At 37.1% G+C, this 12,004-nt stretch overlaps 1 protein-coding gene across 1 annotated transcript in view; it reads right to left on the bottom strand.

Moving 5' to 3' along the window:
• IQGAP1 (IQ motif containing GTPase activating protein 1) overlaps window positions 1-12,004 on the bottom strand; it is a gene marked incomplete at its 3' end in the record, with an annotated part of 100,156 nt that overhangs the window by 51,197 nt on the left and 36,955 nt on the right. The window contains exons 5-7 of the mRNA XM_079701085.1: window positions 7,859-7,935; window positions 1,618-1,685; window positions 403-516 (exon numbers count right to left, since the gene is read on the bottom strand). Of these exons, the coding sequence (XP_079557211.1) occupies window positions 403-516; window positions 1,618-1,685; window positions 7,859-7,935 (259 nt within the window). The remainder of the gene's footprint in view (window positions 1-402; window positions 517-1,617; window positions 1,686-7,858; window positions 7,936-12,004) is intronic.

Raw genomic sequence — 12,004 nt, 5'->3', positions numbered from 1 at the left:
TCTGATGCACAAACCCACAGCTCTGCCTGTGATCCATGTCTGGAATGCTGAATCTGAAATCTTAACAGGGAAATATTCATAAGAGACTCTGAAAGGAGCCTTTGAGCATTTGTTATGGAAATGTTCACCTTAATCATCACGTAAACACCATCAGAAAATAAGAAACTCCAAAAGGCACTGAAATGTAGAATTCACTTTCTAGTACTTTTATTTTAATCAAAATCACTCACTTATTTCCAAATAATGATAGCATAGATAACTGTATAGCAGTGTTTAAATCTATATCTACTGACCTAAACTTGCTAGCAAAATTCCTAATGTCTAAGACCATCATTATAGTATTAATCATTAAAAGTAGTAGCAACAACCCCATTTGAACCCACAAAATTTCTCTCTTCTTACATGCGGCTTCATCCACTGACAGTTCATTAGCCAGAATGCCCCCGATCTTGCTAAAGGCAGGCATCTGGATCCCATACTTCTCCAGTTCAATCTTCATGTTGTTGATTTCTTCTTCTACAGGGAAAAATTAAGACCCAAACAAGCGAGTTAAGCACCTTTCCATAACATAGAAAAGGAAACAGATTCCAAAATGTATTGGATAAAATGACATCTACCTCTTAGGATTGTTAGAAGGATTTAAATAAGATAATATATGGAAAGCACTTAACATGATACCCGGTACATAACATGCACTCAATAGACACAGTATTATTAGTATTATCAAGAGCATCAGAAATAACTATAACATGAGACTGGCTCTATAGAAATTAGTTCTCCCAAACTGCTACTTATGGCATTCCCTATAATGAACTTACGAATGGAGCAGCTTTAAAGGCAGCTTGAACAAGAAGTGAATCACAAGCCAGTTATCTGTCTTTACAATCCAAATCACTAGCTACTATTACACAATTTCGTTTCTAAGGCAGAAAGCCAAATGATAAAGAAAACAACATGTAAGGTTTTGCCCTTGCCCCAAGTCTGGGGAAAAATTTCCCTGGAAGGAAAAATATCACAGATAAAAGTTTTATTTACAATTTTTAAAACTCCCTGGCCTACAAAATAATCACCGGTTCAAAAGATTTGAATCTATCTTACCCCTAACCAATATTACCATTGTTCTTTTTCTCCCCAAGCCCCCATCTCTTCAAGCATCTGACTATAGCAAACACCCACCCAAATAAGCTAAAGTTTTAAAATTAGTAAATTGTCATCTTTGTATCATCTCGCTCCCCTTCCTTTGCCTACAACTGGCGCTCACTGGAAGGGAAGGGGCAAGACTGTTATAAAGATTTTTCACTGTACATGAACCTTTAATGTTACATGTTAATATTATATTATTTTTTACATACTATATGTTAATATTCTTTCTAATTTACACATAAGAAAACTGAGAATTATCAATCATACCCATGTCATAACTGAGAGAACAGAGCTTGAAATTCCAAGTTTAGTGGAAGAAGAGGAGAAGCAGGAGAAGCAGGTTACTCATGCTTTTTTAAAATCTCTGTTGGCACAGTGTTTTTAAAGCCGTATGTCTTTAAGATTTGCACTGTTGACTCTCCAGGCTATTTCCACATAAATCAAGCACTTCCTGCCAAGTTTGTAACTTCTTACCTGTGAAGTCAACCTTTCCATATAGGTCTTGAATCTGAGGAGCCAGGCCTAGTTTGAACAGGTACAAACTAGAAGACATAATATGCAAAAGAGTCAGGCCTCCCAGATGAACCTCCCTGCTGCTCTAAGTTCAAAGGGGAAAATCAGCATAAAGAACAGAAACACTCTGAACACAGAGACTCCCAGTACTCTACCATATTCCACTTTGCAGTTACAACACCTTACCTCAGAGCCTTTTTTTAGTTTTACATAACAAAGGAGGTCCTTAAAAAGTCACATAATGTAATGCAAAAAGCACTGGACTGGGAATCAGCAGATGCAAGTTTAAGTCCCAGCTCCAGCACAAATCCAATGTGTGATTAGATGTTAATATAAATGTTAACATAATGAATGTAAGTGAAGTCTCTTCACTGTTTACTTTCCTGTGATCAATAAGTTTTAAGTAACAAGACATTTTAGAAAAGTCTCATAAAAATGATTCAGACAGCAAATCTTACTTAAGCTGAATTCATATTACTGATGGAAAAGTTTAATCCAGGTACTTTAAGAGTTTTAAATAAAGTATATATTATAAATCTTTACTCTTTAAATAAAAATCTCCTACACTCTAAGCTCCATGAAGGTAGGGACAATGAAAGTCTTATTTACCAATGCCTACCCAGAGCCTGGCATATATTAATAAATATTAATCAATATTTCACAGACGGATGGAAGTCCGTAAACATGAGTTAGATTAACTGGATTCTAAGGCTCTAGCAGGTCAGAATCAATAAATTAGAAGAGATCAGAAAGGGGACTTCCCTGGTGGCGCGGTGGTTAAGAATCCGCCTGCCAATGCAGGAGACACGGGTTCGAGCCCTGGTCCGGGAAGATCCCACATGCCATGAAGCAACTAAGCCTTTGCATCACAACTACTGAGCCTGCGTTCTAGAGCCCGCGAGGCACAACTACTAAGCCCGCATGCCACAACTACTGAAACCCACACGCCTAGAGCCCGTCTCCGCAACAAGAGAAGCCACTGCAATGAGAAGCCCGCGCACTGCAATGAAGAGTAGTCCTGGCTCAATGCAATTAGAGAAAGCCCGAGCACAGCAATGAAGATGCAACAAAGACCCAATGCAGCCATAAATAAATAAATTATTTATTTATTTATTTAAAAAAAAGAAAAAGAAGAAGAAATCAGAAGGGCACTCCACAGGGATTAATGTGAGCAAGACATTGACAGCCTATCAATAAGGGAGGAAATAAAAAAATACCTAAGAAATAAATAACAGAAACTCAATAGAGCAGTCTACAGTTTTTGCAGATAACCTATAATTAGGTTATCCAAATACAAATATGTATTATCCAAATATTATCCAAATACAAATATGTATCATGCATATTGCATTCACAGAACTGATCAGAACCCAAACTGCATATAATAAACCCAAATGCATAATCTAAAAAAAAAAATCAAGTGTTCTAAAAATACATTAGAATATATACATCCACAATAACTAATCACTTTCTCAGATAAGTGCAAATATAAATCATATGTATATGATTAAGGGCTTTTCTTTAGAATAAAATGCTCAAGATGGAAATACATGAAGCTCCTCTCTGCAAAGATTTTACATCTATTCAATAAAGTTTCCAAAGCCAAACAGTTAATAACTTTCTATACACGTTTTACCTTATATACTTTCCCCACACAACGTTCCATCTGCATTCTAAATTAGTAGAAATATTTTTCTCCAGAAATTTCTTCCTCTTTTATTCCTACTTTAAAACAAGAAAGTGTCTGCCACACTTCAACAAAAGCTTGGGCATGTCACTTTCACAGGCCCAAAAACAGTGAGTTAGCTTTTCATGTCTTTCAACAGTAAATTAAAGGTGTTACAATGATATCACTAGCTGCTATAAAAAGTAGAGGAGTGGTAAGCAGAAAGCAGATGGGCATCATCTCTCTTTTATCTCATTTTAATTATTAGGAATATTTTAAGGATATGCTGGAATTTTAAATGGAATCATAATGGCCACTTGGATCCTCTTATCCAGCAGCCAAAGTATTTAACCTCACAGCTAAAACTTAAAACTCCTAACAATAAACACCACTTTCAATCTTTGTTCCTAGTCTCCTATGTCTGCTTACAAATAAGCTGTTAGGTACCTATAATAGTCAGCCTGTAATTGAGCTCAGATTTCTTTTTCTTTCTTTCTTTTTTTTTTCCTATCTAAGATATACTTTATAGCAATGAGGAAAAGGAGGTTGTGTTAGCCTATCTGGATTCCAATTACTGTTATTGATTGTAGAGTAACCTATGAAAGAAATCACTATGCTAACCTCAAAGATTACTAATAAATATCCTTAAACACAGCAGTTGATTAGGAAACAGAATCTAGTACAGGCCCACGTCCCTTACCTAAATTCTTTGGGCCAAATATTAACTTAGGATTTCTCAGATATTATTAAAGTTTTACAGTGTAAACAGCATTATAAAACACCCCCAACAAGACTTGGGGAAGCACCCGTAACCAAATACATTACTTTTCTGCAGAGAGACATATGAATAATCATATTAAGTAGATAAACATTCTAAGTAATCTCAATTAATACTGATCAGATCTTGCCAACAAAGGAGTTTGAACTAAACCAAAACTCATTTTTCAGATCTTTCAGCATGTTTTTTTGAATTTAGGATAAAGGATTATGGGCCAATTTAATCCCAAAATCAGTTCTTAGAAAGATAAAGCATCAGAGGAAATGGAAAGGAAGTATACAAATATATTTGAAATAATGGAGAATAAGGGTCTTATCTGAGAGTGGAATGTAATCTACAAGAGTAATTTAGTCTGACTAAAGTAAAGTCACTATCTCTGGAATAATGCCAGTCAAGACTGAGGGAGAATAAAAAAAGATGGCAGGAAGGGAGAAAACAAGGAGATAATGCTTCTCTATCACTGTTGATCCAAAAGGGAAACAGTGCCTCACCCAATACAGGTAAGTGAAGTGAGGAACCTGCCTTGAACACTGTTGTGTAAAGGTAAAGAAGAGGCTCAAGCAGTTACCAACACTTCCTACATACCCTTCAGGAAAAACACTGTAAGGGAGAAAAGAAATCATAAATCACCAACCAGAACACACTGCTGTGTATATACTTTCTAAGCACGAACTGCATATTGAACAGAAATGGAAAACAGTAGCAGGCTTCCTCCCTTTCTCATTCTGACTCCAACATTAGAAAGGCACAGTTAATTCTTCAATCTCTCTTCAGAGAATTTGAGGGCCTGGGACTCAGGTTACATTGCAGAGAGTAGTGGCTACAGAACTAGCAGAGAGGAATTATGCCAGCTTAGCTGCTGTGCCTGCCAAGTTCAGATATCCATTGTAGGTACAGCCTTCACAAGGTTATCAACATAGACAGACTTCACAGAACACTAAGCCAATCACAATACTCAGAATTAAGCTGATTTGGGCTCAGACATATGCATCTGAAATTGTTACATTCTGAAAATTCTCCAATATATCACCTATTCCTAAACAATTTTTTAAAATTCTCATTTTATCATTGTTTGTCCAATGTTATGCTATGTACCTTGGAGGGGGAAAAAGAGTAAGGCATGACTTCTGTCCCTAAGATGCTAATAAATGTAACAGGGAGAAAAGATATGAAAGAAGCAATATATAACAAACAAACAACAAAACAAAACACATACACACACACACACAAAACTAAACCAAAAAAAAAAAAAAAAAAAAAAAGAACCACAGACGTTTAGAAAAAGGAATGAGCTGAGGTCATTTGAGAAACTTCACCAAGAATGTGGGGACTGAGCTAAAACTTGATTGGATAAGCAGAGACAAACATGAAGAGCCCTTTGATAAAGACAAAGTACCATTTCCTTTTTCATTTATAGGACAGAAAGTACCCCCTTGAGCTGGGGGAGGGAGAGGGAGATTTGTTATAATGTATAATTTTGACACACATTTATTGTGATTATATGCTAGGCATCTAAGTGTTGATACTACAGACACATGGATAAAGAACAATGGAAATACTTCTTGTCTCTAAGGAATCCACAGGAAAGCAAGGTATAAGAACAAACAGTAACCAGAGTACAATGTAACGAGCACTATGCTTGGAGTAAGAGGAGTGTTATAAAATGCTAAAGGAGCACAAAGATGGTAAGTAGCCAATTCTGCCCGAGAGGGAAAAAGAAAGAGAACATATTAATGGTAGCATTCTGAGGTGGCACCTGGAGAAGAGCATACGTTAAATCAAGGAGAAAAGGCATTTCAGGGCTTCCCTGGTGGCGCAGTGGTTAAGAATCCGCCTGCCAATGCAGGGGACACGGGTTCGAGCCCTGGTCCACGAAGATCCCACATGCCGCAGAGCAGCTGAGCCCGTGCACCACAACTACTGAGCCTGCGCTCTAGAGCCTGCATGCCACAACTACAGAAGCCCAAGCACCTAGAGCCCGTGCTCCGCAACGAGAAGCCACCGCAATGAGAAGCCTGCGCACCGCAACGAAGAGTAGCCCCCGCTCGCTGCAACTAGAGAAAGCCCGTGCACAGCAACGAAAACCCAACGCAGCCAAAAATTAATTAATTAATTAATTAATTAGTGTAAAAAAAAGGCATTTCAGGCACAGGAAGCAGCAAAACCAAAGGCAAGAGTACATAGCCTGTTTGTTGAAAATACTAGAACATACGTACACAGGAGAGAATGGCTGGAGGTGAGGCTAGAAAGGAAGCATCAAAATATTTTATGAAGCCTCTGATACTATTAGGGCTGTTTTGGAAAGATAGCTCTGACAGCACCATGGCAGATGGATCAGAAGGGAGAGAGCCTAGTGAGGGAACCCTCTAAGGAGGTTAATGCATTCATTAGTCCACACAAGAGATCTATTAGTCCTCAGTTATATTCTCTCTTTTATGGGTTTCACACTGATTCCAGTGATACCAAGGATCTGGCAAACATTTGATCCAGAAACTGGAGACAATAGGTTTCTTGTGGGTCAATATTATACATACATTCATACATATAATTAACATTTATTAAGTACGTATACAGGATACTATATAAGAAGAGCAGCCCAAGAAAAAAATCTCATCCTCATGTCCCTTCTCATACTTACTTCTATCATCTTCTGCTTTAGGCCTACGGCCATCAAGTAAATTTGCACCACTCTGAAATACTATACTACTAGCACCTACACCTCTCCCATCCCATCCTCCACCCAGACATATCACCTCTTCCCTCCAATTTAGTACTTCGTTCATTCTAAGAGCTGAGGACCTGAAATTAAGTCATCTTCCAAATTTACTACGAGGCTGTGATAAAAATTATACCTTGTTTCAGTTCCTATTTATTATATTTGCATTGACATAAAAATTATTTAATGAACAAATGACTTGTCAAGGTCCTAGATAACTTAATAAATTATCAATCAACCATTTGATATTTGCTGGTATTATATGAAGATGTTGCCAAAATTTAACTGTACTACCAAAGAGTATCAAGACACAGTGTATTTAGTACATCAGTTTATCAGCTTGAAACAAAATGAGAAACCATAAAAGTTTTCAAATGTATGTAGTTTTTATAATTTTTAAGAGACTTTAATTTAAAGGGACTACATCTCAAGAGAAATGCATAGTTCACTGCAAGACTAGATCAATAATGAAAGATATGTTTTTAGAGCAAAATTTTTTGTTATTATAGGAATAAATAAATCCTTTCTCCCTAGAAAAACACAACTGTTTCTCACCATTTTGTTAAGATCATAGTGCTCTATTCTATTTGAAAATTCTGAAGCAAATGCAAAAACTTTTTCATCATACCCTGGACAACAAGCTACACACTCAATTCAGATGTGACTCCTAAACTGCTTTTTTTTTTAATTGAGATATGACTGACATATTATATTAGTTTCAGGTGTACAGCATAATGATATGATCACCATAGTAAGTCCAGTTAACTTCCATCACCACACATAGTTACAAATTATTTTTCTTGTGATGAGAACTTTTAAGATCTAGTCTCTTAGCCACTTTCAAATACATAATACAGTATCATTAACTGTAGTCACCATGCTGTACATTACATCCCCAGGACTTATCTATTTCATAACTGAAAGTTTGTACCTTTTGACCACCTTCACCCATTTCGCCTACTCCCAAATCCCCGCCTCTGGCAACTACCAATCTATTCTCTGTATCTATATACTGCTTATTCTACCAAGAAAATCTGATTACCTAAGTGCATGGATACAGTAGATACATCTTGGCATGTTCTTTCGATCATAGATGTCTGTAGTTTCCGGATAAAAAATCTAAAGAGAAATAAAAGAAGTAGTGTAAGGCATCCATCCACTAGAGTTCATTTAATCATTCACCAATCATGAATAATACAAGTAAAACTTTGGACAATTAGAAAACATTGTCAGCATTCGGCAAATAACCTCATTAGGGTGAACAGACATTTCATTATAAGTAATGTAAGGAACAAAATGCTACAATACACAGTGAAAAGCACTACTTGGAAAAGACTTATTTGGGTCAACCCACTGAATTTTACTAAGTATGTGAGAGTGAGTTACTTACTGCAGACACAGACATGGGCAAACAAAACTCAAGTTCCAGTCCAGCTTAAATCAGTGGCAAGTGTATGAGGCTCTGAAGGATTGCAATCTTCTTAGTTGCTATCTAGCAGGCCTAGACTGAGTAATAATAGCTCAACAATGAACATTTACTAAGTGCTTCGGTATGTGTAAAATCACTACATTTAGACATTGAAAAAACTACAAAATATTAAAATGTGTTACAATGCTTGGGGGAAGTAGAAAGATACACAGATAAAGTAGGTAGAATAGAGGATGTATATGGGAATGAGAGAGATGAAGAGTTTTCCTTGGTAGCATGTACCACAATTAATCAACTATGTGTGTTGAAATTATCTGTTTGACTCCTCCAAGCCACATGAAGGCAAGGACTAGGTCTATGTTGTTCACTGCTGTATCTTCAATGCTAAGCCCAGAGTCAAGGTCATGGAGGGAGCTCTCTATGTTTGATGAATTAACAAATGAGGTAGGATAGGAACAGAGTAGGTTTAGATGGAGAATAACCTTGAATTTCAAGACCTTTTCTCATGGTAATATGGTACCATACAACTCAATCTGTAATTTAGAGGAAAAAAGGGGTAGTGGATTAGAGAAGTGAGACTGGATTATGAAGTGATTAGAGGAATCTGGATGAGCAATAAAAGGCGGTGAGAAGAGTACCACAGCCCTTTGTATCTAACTCTATTATAGCACTTAACACATTGTGTTTAATTACTTGTTTTTATGCTTGTTTTTCCCCACAATACCTATTGCTCCCGATGAGGAAGAACTGTGCACCCCCAAGAGAAATGGGGGTCTTTTTAGATAATTTTTCAAACTTCCCATGCTCATTTCCTAAGATTGAAATGTCTTCTCCTGAATGGTGAAAATCATGGTCAAAGTCAGTCACCCTCCGAAAAACAGTACAGAATACATTTTAGAAAGTAATAGAAAGAAAATAAGGTTGGGAGGGAGGATAGAGGCAGATTATGAGGACCTTGAAAGTCAGACAAGTTTGAACTTGATATTCAGGCTTTAGAGAAGTCCTAGCTTTGGAGCCAAGGCTAAAAACAGCCTCAGGAAGATCTGACTGGAGACAAGACACAGGATACACTGAATAGTGAAGAGATTGAAGCTGAGAAAGCAGGCTGGGAGGTTGTTTCAACAGATAAAAGAGACATTGCAAATAACTGAGGAAGGCTTGGGGAATGACTGCATTTAGGAGTCCAAGGTAAATCTAAGGTTTTGAGACTGGATGACTGGGAACATGATGACATGGTACCATTTATGCAGAGGAGAGGAGGTTCACTTGGGGGAAAAGGTAGGTTTAGTTTTACATATGAGAAACTCTAGGAGATAGAAAGCTATCCAAGGGGAAATGTCCAGCAGCCAATTGAAGAAACTGTGTTTATCTTATAGCAAAGAGTCTTCAAAACAACTGAAACCATGAGAATGAGAGAATGTAGCTAAAATAAGAATTGCATCTTAAGGAATGCCCACCACTAGGATATAGAAGGCAGAATAATTGAAGAAAACAGAGGACTATTAGGCAGATTAAAAACAATTTTAAAAATCAAACAACAAAATGTTTCATGTAGGAGTTGGCCAAGAGCATGAATTATAATAGTCAAATGGATAAAAACCAAAAAATTATCATATTAAGTCTCTATAATTTGTATGTACCATATAAAGAGATTAGGGAAGATATCCCAATAAACACTACTATTGTCAATTATCAATCACATGTTATATTATGAGCAAAAACACATTTTTAGGCTAAGTATCTTTAGTCTACATTACTCAGAAGTCTTCTGGACTTAAATCATATAGAGCAGACATTTCAAGGGTAATAGCCATAATAATCCTATTGTTCCTGACAGCCTCAACAGTTTGTTGAGATTGTGGTCCAGGACAATGCACTACTGTTAGTAAACAAAAAAGGTAATAAAATTAAATTATTAAAAAGGCATTTTGTAGTAACAGTACTATTAGCAATAGCAAATATTAACAAAGCTCTTAGTACCATTCAAAAGAGGTTAAATTGTTATTGCCCATTGGGCATACTATATAAAAAACAGGAACAGGAAGTTACAGGTGCATAGAAAGGCCAAGTAGCTGTAAGAACTTGACGTATTGCATTTCCTGACATTTGTGGGGCTTAATTCTCAAACATACCAGTGCAAGGAAGAGAACTTCAGCACTCTGCTCTGAATAAAAGAGGACACAAGCTAGTCTTCTGCAAAGACTTAGCTCTGAATTTACTCAGTTCAACAGGTATGTATGCAACAGTGAGCTGAGCACTCTGCTAAATGCCAAGTGTTCATTTCCAAGTGGTTTCAGCGACTTTCTGATACTCCACATCTCATTTCTTTTTAATCTTTCTTTGGTTACAGAAATTTAGACTCCACAGAAATGTATAAAGAAAATAAAAACCACCCTTTAACCCCATCACACAGAAATGAAAACTATTTCTCCTTGCAGATTTTTCCCAAGAATACTCACTTTATTTTTAGACAAAAATAGTGATCTCATCTTAGCCAGAACACAAGCTCTTATAATCGTAGCCTGTTTTTTTTTTTCATTTAACACATCACGGTTATATATATATAGACTGACATCATCCTTTTCAACGGCAGCACTAGTATTTGACTGGCTGTAACACAATTAATACCCTGAGTAAAGGAATATGTGGTTTGCTATCATTTTTTTCCTATCATATGCAATGCTGAAAAATCCTTACATATACATTTTTTGTGCTTGTCTAATTTTTTCTTTCTTTTTTTGAGCCGGTGGGGTGGGAGTGGGGATAAATTCCTAGAAGTAGAATTCTTAGGTCAGAGGACAGGGAAAAGCTGTCCATGCCTCTAACAGTGACACTTGTACCAGGGCCTCTACGACGGATTCAAGGTAGGACTAGGTAGCTAGATGTATGATCAGGCCACCCAAGATGGCTATTCTCTTGCTCTCTGTACATCTCCTGCTCAACCAGTCCCTGCTTCACCTATACCCTACTCATATGGCTGACATTTCCTCTTAATTATACAGCCTAATCAGTAAATGTTAGTGATCTTTAGATCAGAATGGCTCCACTATGATAGTTTATCAAAGGGAAGAACTCTGCCCAAGGGGCTATGAGGGACATGCCCCTCTGCTGCTTTCCCTGGTAACTAACTGATGAGCCAAACTGACGTCAATTCCCCCATAACTGGTAAACTCCTCCTCCCCCTCATCCCCACCCCCAGTAGCAAAGACTGCTGCCGTGTTCTGCCTACTGCCTGCTGTCCACGGTAGGGTGTCACTCCAGAGCCTTGATTCGGACAAACTCATTAAATTGTATACATTAAATATGTATGGTTTTTCTGTAATCAATTATACCTCAATAAATCTGTCAAAAAAACAAAAACAAAAAACAAACCTACAGCCACCTCCAAAACCAGATAAAAGAAGTAAATCTCATTATACTGCCTCTACAATTTGAAATATAAAATAAACCCTTCATATTACCTACAAATTTGGTTATTCTGAAGCTGGAAGATGACATTTCTAAAATATTTCCTTATGTTTCCTAAAGTCAAACTTGAATGTAGCAACTTTGTGAATAAATAAAATCCACTGAACTGCACACTTTAAAATGGTGAATTTCATGGTATGTGAATTTGTTTGTTTTTTTGGGGGGGGTCACATTGCTCAGCTTGCAGGATCTTAGTTCCCCAACCAGGGATTGAACCCAGGCCCTGGCAGTGAAAGTGCTGAGTCCTAACCACTGGACCACCAGGGAATTCCCTCATGGTATGTTAATTTT

Source organism: Hyperoodon ampullatus (genome assembly GCF_949752795.1).
Source record: "Hyperoodon ampullatus genome assembly, chromosome: 3".
Classification (NCBI taxonomy): Eukaryota; Metazoa; Chordata; class Mammalia; order Artiodactyla; family Ziphiidae; genus Hyperoodon; species Hyperoodon ampullatus.
Note: the sequence above shows the minus strand (reverse complement) of the source record. Positions and strands in the feature narration are given on the sequence as shown.